Source organism: Rousettus aegyptiacus, unplaced genomic scaffold, assembly GCF_014176215.1.
Source record: "Rousettus aegyptiacus isolate mRouAeg1 unplaced genomic scaffold, mRouAeg1.p scaffold_m13_p_5, whole genome shotgun sequence".
NCBI classification, from domain to species: Eukaryota; Metazoa; Chordata; class Mammalia; order Chiroptera; family Pteropodidae; genus Rousettus; species Rousettus aegyptiacus.
The window spans coordinates 52,300,875-52,317,272 of NW_023416308.1; the positions used below are offsets into that span (position 1 = coordinate 52,300,875).

At 36.4% G+C, this 16,398-nt stretch overlaps 1 protein-coding gene across 1 annotated transcript; it reads left to right on the forward strand.

Annotated features, from left to right (window-relative positions):
• The first annotated feature begins 465 nt into the window (after positions 1–465).
• On the forward strand, positions 466–14,880 carry MSANTD4 (Myb/SANT DNA binding domain containing 4 with coiled-coils). Its single transcript, XM_016159703.2, has 3 exons — positions 466–583; positions 11,663–12,275; positions 12,627–14,880. Exons 2-3 carry the CDS (start codon positions 11,814–11,816, stop codon positions 13,200–13,202), a joined length of 1,038 nt encoding a protein of 345 aa, XP_016015189.1. The 5' UTR covers positions 466–583; positions 11,663–11,813; the 3' UTR covers positions 13,203–14,880.
• Positions 14,881–16,398: the final 1,518 nt, after the last annotated feature.

The following is a 16,398-nucleotide window of genomic DNA, read 5'->3' on the forward strand; positions in this document are numbered from 1 at the left end:
AGGCCAAAATAGGTTGCACTTAGTTGTGCGGAAGAGACGCTGGGCAAGGAACTAGCTGGGGAAATGTAAGGGTCCTACTTCCTCTTCGCCCTTTTAAAAGGTGAAGGTCAGGGACAAGTGTAGAGTTTGGAGATAGAACGCCAGTGTCCCAATCAGGCGGAACAGCGCAGTAGGCTGATCGCTAGAGGCCAATTCTTTTCTAAAGCCCACTTGATTGACACAGCTGGGCGCCAAAGACAGAGCAGAGCGGGAGGCCGCAAATCATAAGGAGGCGGTATTCAAGGGCACTAACCCGGAACCGGTTTGGGACTCGAATCCCATTGTGAGGCCAGACCTGGGGCGGGCCGTCAGCCAGAATGGCAATACCCTCAGGGCCAATGGGCGAGCCGCATAGAACGAGTGGCAGCCGCACTAGCCAATGGGTAGCAGGAGGGGAGGCGGGCAAAGTAGGTGGGAGGGGATCAATGAAGCATCTTTTTTCCTTACCTCCCCTTGGAGGCGACGGGGTGGAGGTGCAGCCGGGTCGCAGGTGTGCGGTTCAGTCCAGAAGGAGGCGGCCAGGGAAGCGGCGTCTCTGCTGACGGTGGGTGCCCTCGCAGCGGGGGGTCCCGACGGGGTCAGCGGCAGGTGACTGGCCTCACGCTGCTGGCTCTGGCCCTGGCTCTGCAGCGTAGCGGGACCACGACGCTTGAGAGAAGTACCAGTCGCGGCGGCTGCCGCCGGACCCGGGAGGGTGGGCGGGCCCAGACCTCTGAAACAAGGCAGCGGAAGTTTCTGGGCACCTAGTCGGAACTCTGATTTAGTATCCAGAGAGGGGAACCTCCTTTCAGGTTGCCGCGTCTCCCACCAGGTGCAGCCGCTGCGTTGTGACCGAGTCTGGTGCGCGCCCCCTGCTCCTGGGAGGCCTCCCGGGAATTCAGTCTTCTTCGAGTCTTCCCAGGAGCTATGACAGGGTGGTCCCAAAGGAAGCGGCAGGGAGGGAGTTGAGTACTTTATTAATCTGATAACTGACGACCCTAAGTAAACTTTTCTTTTTTACGTACCACAAGTTTTAGAGAAGAGCATCTTATTAGACATGGAAGTAAATTTTCTGTAAGAACACGGGAGCGGGTTGAGGTACACACTTTAAAGAGGATTGGGTTAAGGGGTGGAGGAGCTTTGCAGATATTGTCATGCTTTTCTTCTTGAATAGTCTAATGAATTTACCTAAAAATTCTTTTGGACCGAGAATTTACTGCCTAATTTTCCTCAGACCTCTTAATTCTGTTTACCACGCAATATTTAGGAACTTCATTTTCAAGTGTTAGTCCTTGAAAAAAATTGCCCAGTTATAATATGCCGTTGGCGGTACATCATCTTCACAAGGATTACGTAAGTGAACTAGTTATCATACCAACTTCCAACCAGTAAAGAATGATTGTAATTTCAGGAAAATGGCTGTTCTCTCTGATCGGGCATGGAAGATTTTTAGAGGTTATAACTACTGAATTCCTTCTATAAAGATAGAGAAGAAAACCAATATAAAAGGGATAATATTTGACATATAAAATGTTATCTTATCACATTTTATAACGTGTTATATCCCTAACACCAAGAATATGTGCCTGGCACATAGTAGGAGCTCAATAAATATTTCAGTAAATTATTTGGTAATGGATGTCATAAAACCCAAGCTCTGTCGATATGAGTATCAAAATGTAAAGGAGAGGACAGAAAAGAAAATTCCTGGAAACATAGCTTCTATTCCTGCAAGCATAGCTACCAAATTTCAACTCAAGGTGCATTGATTTTGATATTTCCTTGTATTAATCAGAAGATGTCAAATATTTTTACACAATTTAGCCATAACTGACTTGAAATCTAAGATACATCCTGATACCAATTTCGGTGAGGTTAAAAATGTGTGTTAAAGTGTATTTTGTCTATGAAATAGTTTATCAGTTTAACATAGAACAGTCAGGGGCAAAGGGATCACTTTTCAAAGATAGAGTTACAGATTGTTGGGAAAATATAGGACATGAAAATAACCTGCTGCCAAAATTTTAAAAATATGTTGATTCAGGCATATTTTAAAAGGGCTGTTATTTCTGCCATGTGCCAATAAATTTACCACATCCAATTACTAAATTGATCTCGTATTCTAAGAGCAACAAATTCTAATGGTGGATATCCGCATAAATTAGGATTCTCTTGACAACTGCAGTCATTACTTGATATTTTATTATATACTTACGTTATATATTATTATAGTTTGTATATTATTACAGTAACATTGCCTCCATTTAAAGGTAACCTGCTTGAATTTCAGAAATATGTGAACTTTTGTAGATAAATTTTTGTCTCTTGCAGTAAGTTTTCTAGCAAAGTATAGGGTCTTACTAAGCCAACATTAATTTGCTGACATTTGGCCCCAACCTAGTTTCTCCCCTTTATTACTGACCCTCATTAGTCTATTTGTTTTATAAGATCCAAATCAAATACTAATAATTCCTTCTCTCAGCCTTCCTTGATCCCACCAAAGATTTCTCCTTCTGAGCACCCAGGGTATTTTGTTAGTACTGCTCGTGTTGCACTCGTCATATATTTGCATTATTTCTCTAGTAAAGAAATATTCACTTACTGTGTCCAGACACTACTAGGAAATAGATAATAGCTGATATTTATTAAGAGCTTACTAGATCTTAGGCATTGTAAGGTTCTTTACTGGATGATATCATTTAATCCTCAAAACATGATTATTAATCTACTGTATATTTCCCATTTACAGATGAGGTAATGATTTTGAAAGGTTAAGTATTTGCTTTAGGTCACAGAGCCAGTAAAGTGGTAGAATTAATATACAAGCCTACATAGTTCATATTCACAACTTTAAATTTACAGTCTCCAGTCTAATTTTTCATGTAAATTTTTTATGCATATGTGTTTTACTGGTTTTACTTGGTTATACATTATTTGATAGGAGTAATTTATTAATCTTTGATCTCTTATTGCTTCTTATGTAAAATAAGTGATTATAATATAGCTTGATAGCAGAAGCATGTCTCAAAGACATCGAATTTAGGTAACTGGGAACAGTGAAGGCGTCCTAGAACAGACATTGAAGTGCTGAAGATGAGTAGTCATTGACCAGACGAAAGAGCAGAGATCATGAAAGTTGGGGGAATGGGCTAAAGGAATGCATGTATGATTGTCCTAAGGCAGGGATCATGAAAGCTAGAACCCTGCTGTTTAATACAGTAGCTAATAACCACTCGTGTGGCTAGTCCAAACTGAGCTATAAAATGTACTGGAACATACCCACTGGAATTGAAGACTTAGTACAAAAAAAGAATATAAGGTATCAGTTACTTTTTATATTGATTATGTATTGAAATGATAATATTCTGATATATTAGGTTAAATAGAGCGTCATAATTTTTACCTGTTCTCTTTTTTAATGTGGCTGCTGGAGGATTTAAAACTATAGATATGGCTTGTTATATTTTTATTGGACAGTGCTAATTAGCATTTAGAGGAATTTCAAAATGATGGGTACTATGTGTGTCTCTGGGCCCACTTGTGTTGGAGAGGGTGAGTTGGGAAAGTAGGTTGGGGATTTGTGATTGGTTTTGGAGGGGACAGATAAGACTGGCAAAGGTGGATGTGGAGGTGGGGCTCAGATAGGGTTTGGAATAGGGAGAGTAGAAGGGAGAGGAAAAGTAGGGAGAGAAAATTTACCTCCTACGTGTAAAAGAAGCTTTGGAAGGTTTTAAGCACTCAAAACATATTGAATGAAGCAATGTGTCTTAATTACTCAATCTAATAGTTGTTTCTGATATATTCTCCTAATTCTTTAATAAAGATATAAGGAGGCATCTAAAGACATTCTATTTAGAAGGAAGTTTGGTTCTCTAAAGAGAGCAGTCAGATTCTTAAGTGCAAATTGACTTAGTTTGTATTCCTTTGATGTGTTTCCAATAAATAGGAATATGAGTTGGTCTTTACAATTAGACATATTCTTGTTGCATCTGACATTCTACTGGGCATATTTTTCTAGGAAGAGACCAGTTTTGTCTATGTTGTTAGTCTTTCGTGGCAGATGAGGCCTTTCCTTAATGATCTCTGAAGGAAAATTCCTTAGTAGCTAGCTATAGCACTTGCACTCCACCTTGCCTCACTCTACACATTCGAGCAAGTAAGCTTTTAACCCTGATTTTTTAGCAGGGAGATTCTCGATCCTGGCTGCAAATGAGAATCACCTAGAGAGGGTTTATTAGCTTTGAAGAATTAACAAATATAATTGTATATATTTAAATTGTACAGCAATGATAATTTGATATACGTAACACATTGTGGAATGATTACCAAGGTCGAGATAATGAACACATCTATCACCTCACATAGTTATGTGTGTGTGTGTGTGCACGCGCACGCCTGGTTCTATTGGTTCTGTTTCAAAGATTGTTTTAATTGGTCAGAGATGGGGAATGGTTATAGAATGGTTATATTTATAAAGCTCTCTGGTGACTTTGATGCGCTATAGACCTGCTATTGAGTTCTTGAAATGTGTCTAATACAAAATGAGATGTGCCCTAACTGTAAGATACATGGTGGATTCAAAGAGATAGTGTTAACAACAAGAATGGGAGCTTCCTCATTAATAATTTTTATATTGATTATGTATTGAAATGATAATACATTAACTATATAGGGTTAAATATATTAACATTAATTCCACTTTTTTTGTTTCATTTTTGCTTTACTGTGGCTACCAGAAAAATTTTAACTTACATGTGCAGGTCACATATTTCTGTTGGACAGTGCTACACTAGCCTAAACTATTGCTCCTGAAGGTGTAGCTCAAGGACCAGCAGCATCAGCATCATTTGAGAGTTTGTCAGTTGTATAGAATCACTGGCCCCTCTTGAGACCTACTGAATTAGAACCTCATTTTGAGAGGAACTCCGCGCAAGTCATACACAAAGTTTGAGAGACACTGCGGTAGCAGTATCTTCAGAATTTTTTCCAATTTCTTAATTTTTTTCATCTCGTCTGTTATTTTTATTATAGAAGCCGATAAGTTTTTACATTCATAATTCCTGCTTTGTCTCTTTATTTGTCCTGTAGAGTCACTCTTATACATCTCATTTTTCAGTTTTTAACTAATTCTCCTTTTTATACTTTTACACCTCAACATTTTCAATAGTCATTGCTCTTTTGGTTAATGATTATGAATAGAATATTCATATAATATATGTAATGCATAATGTGTGTTTATAGATACATATGTGCTCTTATAAATGTATAATTTTCTGGAAAATATCTGAAAAAATGTTACATTGGTGGTCGAGAGAGATTTTCACTGTTTTGTACCTTTTTCTAACCATATATGTGCACTTTGCTTTTTTTTTTTAAGTCAACAGATTTGTGGGTATTTGGTTTATCGGACTTAGAAAAATTTATTTTTCTATAATAAAAATCTCATATTAGTATTTTTAACATAATGTTAATCACTTCAAAGTAAAATAAAACAAATGTTCTCTGAGCTAACAAACAGCTCTATGACTGAGACAGAAATGATTGTTTATGTGATCCCTAGAGCTGGTGATTGGTGGTGGACAGAGAGTAAACCTATTTTAGAGCAGAGCATATTCTGTCTACACATGTTCCTAAGTTGAAAATTGAGCTGCTGTGAGTGTGACCACACACATAGACATACATACACATTTCCCTTTCTGATTTTGTTGGCTTGCATTAACTTTAGTATCTACACAGGAATAATGTTACACTTAGCCATATTCATACTCTAATATGGCATTCATCACATATATTCCATTATATGGCTATAGTATAGTTTATACATCCAATCCCTATTGATGAATATTTGTATTTTTGCCGTGCTTTTGCCTTAAAAATATGATAGTGCTTTTTAAATGGTTCAAAGAACTATTTAAATGAGCTGGGACATTTTATATCTTTTGGAAACAAAAAGTCATTTTTAATACATGGTAAGTATTTAATTCGATATGAAATTCGATATAACCTTAATTCTCTGTTTTATTTTTAAGAACAACTAACCTGCTGATTCTATTTTGAAAATGTCTTATAACCTGCTCATCGTTGGCCATACTGCCTAAGTAGCAACATAACCTGCTTACTTAACATTTTCTTTTCAGATTGTGTCACTTGTTAGCCGTTTGTACTATAGGTTGGGTAGTTTATCTAAAGACTTCACTCAATCTCATAAACTACTTCTTGCCTATATTGACTTGAGCTGACGTTTTCTTTTAAACATATACTTTGCCTGTAGAAGTTCCAGTGTTACTAGCTTACTTCTTGAGTTTGTTTTTTTTGTTTTTTTGTTTTTTTTTTTTTACTTCTCTCTTTCTTATCCTTCAATTGATTTCTTACTTTAAATTTTATTCTTACCTCATATTTGTTAGGCACAGTGTTCCGTATTGAACATAATGCCTTTTGAGCAGGTTAGCTGCATATGTCTCAGATCTTCATAGTGATGGAGCAAATGGTAGAAAAATGAAAAGGCCAAGTCTTGACTTCTGTAATTCCTTGAAGTATACTGCAACATAGGTACTAAGAAGAAGTCTTTTGGGCTGGTTTAATTATATATAAATCTATTTGCTTCTCTTCGTTTTTTTGTCATTTTTTAAAAAAATATATTATTAGTTTCAAGTATATAGTACATTGGTTAAACATTTATATAGTTTATAAAACAATCCTCCTAATTGCTCTTTCTCTGCTCTGGCTCTCCACCTAGCCATTACATTAATGCTAACTGCATGCCTTATGCCATGCTTCCCATCTCCATGACCATCTGTCAACAACTGATTTGTACTTCTTTAACCCTTCACCCCATTCTCCTAGCTCCCCAACTTCCCTCCCCTCTGGCCATCACCAGATTTTCCTCTGTATATTTGTGAGTTTGTTTTTGATTAGTTTGGTTTTTTTTGTTCCTTAGATTCCGCATATAAATTGAAATCATATGGTATTTATCTTTGTCTGATTTATTTGACCCAGCATAATAACCTCTAGGTCCATCCATGTCATTGCAAATGGTAGGATTTCATTTTTTTTTTTTTAATGGCTGAGTTATCTTCCATTGTACATATGAACCTCAACTCCTTTATCCAGTCATCTCTTGGTGGGCATTTAGGTTGCTTCCATATCTTGGCTATTATTGTAAATTGTGCAGCCATGAACATAGGGATGCATAGATCTGTACAAAGTATTGTTTTGCTTTTCTTTGGATAAGTACCCAGAAGTACAATTGCTGGGTCAAAAGGTATATCCATTTTTAATTTTTTGAGAATCCTCCAGACTGTTTTCCATAGCAGCTCTACTAATTTGCAATCCCACCAACAGTATATGAGGGTTTCTTTTTCTCCACATCCTCGCCAACGCTTGTTCTTTGATTTTTTGATGGTAACCATTCTGACAGATGTGAAGTGATATCTCATTGTGGTTTTAATTTGCATTTTTCTGATGATTAGTGACTTTGAGCATTTTTTTGTCTGTCGGCCATCTGTATTTCCTCTTTGGAGAAATATCTGTTCAGATCTTCTGCCCATTTTTAATTGAATTGTTTTTTGTTGTTGAGTTTATGAGTTCTTTATATATTTTGGATATTAACTTCTTATCATATGTATCATAAGGGAATATCTTCTCCCATTCAGTCGATTGTCTTTTTGTTTTGTTAATGGTTTCCTTTGCTGTACAAAACCTTTTTAATTCAATGTGGTCCAAATTGTTTATTTTTTCTTTTGTTTCAGCTTTACTTCTTAAGCGGCTTATAAATATTGTACCTTAAGTGTATTCTTCAGTCTCTGGAAGAAAGCTGAATAGTTACCCAGTCATAAGGAATGTTAGGCTAGAGTGCTAATTAAATATGCTTCTCTAAAATTACAAGTATTCAAGAATGCTCACTGAACTGGCTTGGATATAGATGTTAAAATATTTCATTTTTAAAATTTTTATTAGGTAATGTTTGAATAGGTAATATTTGAAATATGCAAAAATAATATAGCTATAAGTAAACCAGCTAGCTCCCTGACCATTCAACAAAATAAATTCTAGTTTGTAACATTTATCCCTTTCCATGGTATAAATACTGCCACCTTGGCCAATTTCTAGCTCCTAACATGGCATCTTTTAATGTGGAATTGGAAAGCGAAGTACACAGTTGACTTTTGCCAGTTCATACCAGCAGGCCCTAACACACACTTAATATAGCATATATGTTTTGAAGCCTAATAATAAAGACCCACAGATCTACCACTTGACCTAAGAACTAGAACAATATCAGTATTATTATGACCTTTCTGTTTCCTTTGTCAAAATTATTTCAAGATTTTGCTTTTGATGCAATAATAGCAAACTTATTTAGTGAGTACCAGAAACTATTCTCCATATTTTACTAAGTCCTTTAATCCTTACAGTATCTCTATGAAGTAACATTATTACATTACAAACGAACTTGCAGATAGTTAAAGCCACTAAGACTACACAGCTCGAAAGTGGCAGAGCCACGATTCTAACCCAGGCAATCTGACTACAGAATTTGTGCTCATAGCCACTGTACTATACTGCTTCTTTTGGTGATGTTTTAATTTATGAGTACATTTGCTTATATTCTAGTGACAAGAGGCTTATATATGACTATAAGGGCAATATTTGCCTACAACAGAGTCAAAAGTGCTGCCACTGATTATAATTACAAATTAGTGGATTTCAGTTTTCTTATTAAATATTGGGAAATTTTGGAAGTCTGCTTTAGAAATGGTTTCGTGCAGTCTTTGTTGTTGCATGCTTTGGCCTTTTTGTGGATGTGTGAAACAATGATTTCTTAAGAGTTCATTTTCCGCTCCTTTGAATTTTTAGTTCAGGAGATGATTATGCCACATGAGTGATTATAAACAAAAAGATGTAGTGATGGACATATTTTTGGTAATGTTACTAGATACATACAGAGTCAACTGAATAAAGATTACTGGGAACTGGAAAAGGAAAAATTGCAAAAAAAATAGTGAAATCATAATAAAAAACACCTTTTTTTAGAGTTTAGAAATAAGGAATTTGCATCCACGTTTAAGTCCCAAAAATAAAAGGCTCAAACAATGATAAAAAAGATTTGTTCATTTTTCAATTAAATTTAGTTAGCTTTACTCCATTGTTTTTACTTCAGTGGAAGATACCATTTGAAATACCAATTAGGGAAATATTTTTCACACTAATAAAAACGTTAAATTGGCTGATATTAAGGTATTAAAGAAAAGATAGTAATTGGTTAAACCTTTGAAGTGTTTTTCTGCCTACTTACAGAACTTTATCTAAACCTTTCACATAAGAATCTTTCAGATAAGAATCTGCTGTTTTTGAAATTCTAAGACACCTCAAAACTTAATCTAAGCAGTACATTGCTAAAGCTTAGCTTTCACAAGCTACTAATAAAGTGGAAGATGTGTCATAAGAGAACCTTGATATAAGTTCTGTCATTTAAACTAATTGTGTACTGTGTAAATTATTTAACTTCTCTGATTCTTTATAAATAGAAATGCTGATACCTCAGTGCTCTGGGGAGGATTAAATGACAGAATGTGAAACTCAATGAATATTTGGTATTTTTCTTCGTATCGATAGGAAATGTTGATTATCATACAATGATAGAGCTAGAAGGGACCTTAGCAATATCATCCTGCCCTCTCATTGCATAGGGGAGGAAAAGTAAGTTCTATCATCGTGATCAGTGAGTGAATTTGAAATCAGAAAACATGGTTTCTGTATATATCCCCTTCTGAGCCATTCTCCCCCATTACCTACTTTTAAAATCTCTTTTCAGAGGAAAAGACTCATTGAACGTCTTTTCCAACTTCCTAGTGTATTTTCCTATAATGCAAGGCTAGATAACAGAAAAACCATATTTCCCAGCTCCATTACAATGAGGATTTTGGATGTGCTTTAGATTCTGCCAATCAGATGCACTCTTTTAAGACTTGAAATCAAAGTGTGCGAGAATCGGGTGTGTTAAGCATTTGTCTACCTTCTGTGGGTCTAGCACAGTGGTTCTCAAATTTTAGCATGTGTTAGAATCATCTGGAGGGCTTACTGAAACATAGATTAGTAGGCCTCACTCCCAGAGTTTCTGATTCAATTGGTCTGGGGCAGGCCTGAAAATTTTACCTTTCTCACAAGTTTCAGGTTCTATGGTACCATGAGTTTTTGGATAATAGAGAAACGTTCTGCCTTGCATCCATCTGAAAGAAATGTTAACAAGAAGATCTTTCCCATTCAGAATTTATTTTAAAATTTTGCCACATTACTATGTTAAAATTTATTTCATAGAGACTCCAAGTACAGTTACTTACCTATATCATGATTTTCAACTGTGCTATTAAAATGGCCCAGGACATTATGAAGTACTGAGTAAGTTCTTCAAAGAAAGAGAAATAATTAAAAGCATTAATTAGAAACCAATATAGCATCCAGCCTTATTTTGTTTGGTAGTAGGAGCTTTTGTTTATGTATTTGGTTTGGGGGAGGGTGAGGATATGGTGAGCACTGAAGGGCAGAACCATGAAATGTGCTTTGGTCTCCACAGCGTTTAAGAATTAACTGGTTTGGTTTTCTTTGGTTTGGTTTTGTTTTTCCCTGTTTTAATTGGTGATCTTTTTCTTTTACTGATTAATTAGATGGAGTGGCTGAGGAAAATCCTTGCCACTTTTACCTTACTCTTTTAATTCTGTTATATCCTTACAATATTTTCATTGTTTTAGGAAATTTTATTCCAAGCTGAGGATTTACATGTAGGTTTAACCTAAAAATGAGTTTTAATTTCAGAAGTAGTAAAATATTAATAGTTGTCATTTCATGATCAGATTACATTGTCTTAACTTGTCTGAATTTTATTGATTTTATAGCCTAGCCTTTCAATGACCCTCTAAAATTAGTCTGCAGAGTCTGAAGTTATTTTTCTTTTTGATATTTCAAACTAGTGGTTATCTGGCAAATCGACTAATTCATTCATTAAAAAATTATTTATGCTGTGCCTGCCATATGCCAGAAACTACTAGGCTCTGGGGAGATGATGAGCAGAAACCTTGCTGCCTTCATGAAACTTCTAGTGAAATAGCGAAGAGAAGGGCTCTTGGCTATATGTTTAGCACAAGTGTCATATTTAGACAAGGAAAAGGAAGGAAGTTTTGTAGTCATAGCTTCTGTTAGAGTAATTTGACTTGTTGAGAAAGGCTTCGCTGAGAAACAGGTGTCTAATCTGGGAGCTGAAGCATGAGGAAGAATTAAGTAGCCCAAGAAGGGTGAATCCATTTCCTAGGCAGAGGGAACAGCATGTACAAATGCCCTGAACAGGGAAAGAGCCAGACTACAATTGGTGACTGAAAGGCCCATGTTGGGGTAGGAGAGCAGAGTGGGAGAGGGAACTAGAGAAGTAGGAAGTAGGTCAAGATTGAATGCTGGCAGTTAGGAACCATTACAGCGGCCCAGGTGAGAGAAAATGGCATCTTAGATTATGGTGGTGCTGGCAGAGACAGAAATGTAGGCAGTTTTGAGCTATATTTAGAGGTGTTTTTTTGAAGATTATGTATGGAGCTTATTGGGTTGAGATACCCTGCAGAAGTTGTGGATTAATTGATTTTTACCTTTTTCTCTTTAGGAATTATCCAGCCTGCCTGTGCTACTAATGAACAGAAAACTCTGATTTAAACAAAGTGCCAACAAGGGATTCTCCTTGATTTTTGTACTTTGTAGCGTTCCTCAAATTCTTTTCACATCTCTTACAGTAAAACTGCATTTAAGTTAGAAAAATGAAGCAATTGAAAAGGAAGAGAAAAAGCAATTTTAGTGTTCAAGAAACTCAGACCCTTTTGAAAGAAATTACAAAAAGGAAAGAAGTCATTTTTTCCAAGCAACTCAATACAACAATTAATGTGATGAAACGAATGGCTTGGGAGGAAATTGCGCAGTGTGTGAATGCCGTGGGAGAAGGAGAACAGAGGACAGGGACAGAAGTGAAAAGAAGGTATCTCGACTGGCGAGCGCTTATGAAGAGAAAGAGGATGAAGGCGAACATTAAACTGGTTGGTTCGGGGTTTCCCCTACCCACATCCGATTTAGATGACTCTCTTACTGAAGAGATAGATGAAAAGATTGGATTCCGAAATGATACAAATTTTGAATGGCAAAATGTGGCAGATTTCAGGGATGCAGGTGGATCCTTAACTGAAGTCAAAGTGGAAGAGGAAGAAAGAGATCCCCAGAGTCCTGAAGTGAGTATTAGCCTGTGAGCCCTGTTTTAAATTTATTTTCTTCAGTTCTCATGTGGGAGTTTATTATAGTCCAGGAGAAGTTAAGAAGTTCCCAGATTTTCAAGCTAACTTAAGAATAGCACATAACCAAGTCATTCCATTTTTTCTTTATAGCATTAATCTCTTCTCACCTAAATATACTTCTCGATTATAAATATTAGTGACATAAGATAATTCACTGTAAATATTATTCAAAATTCAAAGTAAATGGTTTTATGTCCTCAAACAATACAAAAAGCTTTTGAGAACTATTTAGATAAATTAACAACCGTGACACAGAAATAATACTGAAAATTGCTTTTCTCTTTTTAGTTTGAGATTGAGGAGGAGGAAGAAATACTGTCATCAGTCATCCCAGATTCCAGGAGGGAAAATGAACTTCCTGATTTCCCCCACATTGATGAGTTTTTTACTCTAAACTCGACACCATCGAAGTCTGCATATGATGAGCCCCATTTGCTTGTAAGCATAGAAAAACAGAAACTAGAACTGGAAAAACGAAGGCTGGATATCGAGGCTGAAAGACTGCAGGTAGAAAAGGAACGCCTGCAGATTGAGAAAGAGAGGCTACGGCATTTAGACATGGAGCATGAGCGGCTTCAGCTGGAGAAGGAGCGGCTACAGATTGAGAGAGAGAAGTTGAGGTTGCAGATAGTCAACTCAGAGAAGCCATCTTTGGAGAATGAACTTGGTCAAGGAGAGAAGTCCATACTTCAGCCGCAGGACATAGAAACAGAGAAGTTAAAACTTGAGAGAGAACGCTTGCAACTAGAAAAAGATAGGCTGCAGTTTTTGAAATTTGAATCAGAGAAGCTACAGATTGAAAAGGAACGCTTACAAGTAGAAAAGGAGAGACTTCGAATTCAGAAAGAAGGACATTTGCAGTGATTTATCTAGGTCTGCATTTGGCAAATTTTTGTAAACCATAGGATTTTCTCTATATCGGGTAATATGAAAATGGTTGCAGGATTAGCTATGTTTTCCCCCCCATTTACTGTCAGTGTTTTCAATAGGAAAAAGATAGTTATATGTTGGTAACTATATGCTTAAGTAGTGTATTATATAAAAACTATGTGCCCTAGCATAAACAGTCTAGCAGAAACTATTGTGCTGTATTTAAATTAGTAAAGTTACATAGAGCTTGTATAATCTGTGCACTCAGAGATTACAATTATATCTATGTAAAATTCTAGCTCAGTGGTTCTCAACTGGGAGTAATTTTTGCCCCCACAAGTCATTTGGCAATGTTTGGAGACATTTTTGGTTGTCAAAACTGGGAACTGGGGTGGTTTGCTACTGGCATGTAATGGATAGAAGCCGGGGATGCCTGCATCCTGCAATGCACAGGATGACCCTCCCCCCTCACCACCACCACAAAAGAATTATTTAACCCAAAATGTCAGTATTGCTAAGGGTGAGGAACCCTATCTTAGCCTGACTGTGCACCTCTATAGCTTTGTGTTATAGTTTCAGAATATTAAAACCTCAGATGTTTATGTGGGTAGTTACTTAAATGACCAAAAACTTTAACTATGAAACATTACTGTGTAGTATATAGATTATAGGAAGTGATGAAGATTATAGGTATTTTATTCTCGTGTTTCCATCTATAAACCAAGATTCAGAACTGAATAAACAGTATAAGGAACATCAGAGTTTGTCTAAAATGGGTCATTTTGAAAAGCAGTTGATTCAACTAGCTATTGATGTTTTAGAAGCAACACATCTTTTAAGCTTTAGTTCCCTTTCTTTGAATCCCTTTTCTCAATTTAGATAGAAAAATTATCATTTCAACCATGTGCTGAAATTTTAATGAAGATGAATGGTTGAAGCTAGTAAAAATGATACCAATATAAAAATGGTACCAGTAATACATGAGCTTGAACTCAGTGAATTTGGTTTTTATAATAAGTAATAGCTGTTTGGGAGTAGAAGTGAGGGTGAAGAAAGAAAGTCTGTTGAATCAGATGATGATGATGAAATAATGATAGTAGTTGTGTGTTATGAATTAGGGAAGTACTATCTGACCTAATCTATAGAATAATTCTTGAGAGTAGTATCTAATATTATTTCTGAATCTAAGGCTCAGAGAAGTCACACAGTGAATAAATGACTGATCTCATATATTGTGGTGTGTTTTTATCTTTGCCCCTCCCTGAGGAGCAAGGTTTATATCTTCAGTCCCTTTGGCATTTATTCTGAAACCAAGGGCTTGCTTAACTTGATGATTTGCCCTCAGTCTCTGGAAGGTGCTTTTCCCACAGTCCAGGTGATTTTAATGCACACTAAAGTTAAGAATCACTGCACGAGATCACTTTGTATTTCCTGATTTCCAGGGCTTTTATGTAGCTTTAATACATCTCTTCTGTTCACAGATTCTACCTTGATTTTGCATTTGTTCCTTGTTAATTTAAGAACGCCTTGAAACCATATGTGATATTTGAATATAGGTATACAAAGAAAAAATATAGTTCTGCTTAGTTACCTTGACTTTGAAATAGTGTTATTTTTCTATAACTGAAATAAATGCTTCTACCATAGAAATAAATTTCGCCTGTGCTAACTGTTTGAAGTTTATCATTTCAAGTGATGCTCTGTGCTATGAGGGTTGAGATTATCAAGTCTGGATGAGAGTCTTATCATGGTGAATGGTGACAGGGAGCCTAGCATTTGTGTTAGGCATTGTGTTATGTGCTTTTTATACATTATTTTATTTACTCTTCAGAACAACCCTTAAGCTAAGTCATGTTATGCCTACTTTTATAAGAAAGGAAGTGGTATCTTGTTAATTTAATGAACTAAATACTTTAAAAATGCTACACCAATCCTGACCCAAGATTTTAGTATAAGAGCTCTGAGGAAAAGTTGTGAAAGTTTGTAGGTGTAGTTGTAAGTATTGTAGCTTTGCCACTTACTACTTGTGAAAGTCATTTAACTTGCCCTGTGATTTGATTATTTATAAAATGAGCTTAATGATACCTGCTCTGTCTATACTTAGTTTTTTTTTTTTTAAGTGATGTGTAAATTATAAAATGCCACTTAAATGCAAGGTGATTACTAGTGTTAGGTTTAAGATCAGTAGATTTCAATTTCTTAGAAATAAGCATGGAGATAGCCCCTATTATTTTTGGATGGAGTGCTCAGGTTCTTGAAAGTAAGAGACTTAAAAAAAGAAAGAAAAAAAAAGCTTGATATCTTCTATGACTTTCGTTGAAGAGCTTCAGGTTTCTTAACCCTGCCCCAGGTATAGATAGTTTGTTTGGTTTGGTTCACTCAAGTAGAAAACTTAATTGCTGCATTTCTGAAGAGGCGGGCATACTTGGAGTGATTCCTACTAGTTAACTATTGCTGTGCAACAAACCACTCAGAACTTGTTGGCTCATGTTGCTCACAATTTTAGAGAAAATTAGGTCGAGATCAGTTTGGTGGTTCTGGTTTTAACTGGGTTCTCATGGTCAGCTGCAGATTGACTATATGTTTCAGCTTCTGAGGGGGTTAACTGGATATTGGCTGGGGGTCATCAATTCTTATGATATTTAATCCTCTAACAGGCTAGCTTGTGCTTGTTTTAAGGAGGGTGGGAAGAGTTGAAGAAAGAAAGCAGAGATGCTCAAGGTGTCTCTTTACTTCTGTACCATATTGGCTAAAATAAATCACAGGGCCAGACTAGAGTCAAGAATGTGGGGAATAAAGTTCACCTCTTGACAGGAAGAGCTGTGAAGCTGTTCTGCCAAAGAGGGATACAGGGAGTGGTGAGGAATCATGGCCATTTTTGCAGTCAATCTACTACACCCCCATTCTAGTTTGCCTGTGATAGCTTCTGATTGTATCAATGGTCTTGGTAGCTTACCCAGTTTAGCATTTGTCCTAGACCAAAATGCCCTAATATGGACATTAACTTTTATAGTTATCATTGTCATCAGGAATTCCTTTCTATCCCTTTTTGTAAGAATGCTGATTTAGAAGAAGGGGGCCATGTATTTGAAGATAAAGCGTCCATTCAGACTTTTTCTTGTAAAGGGAACACTATAGTCTTTGTATTTGAAGAGAATTCTTGCTTTACCTTTTTCATTTTCTACCTAGT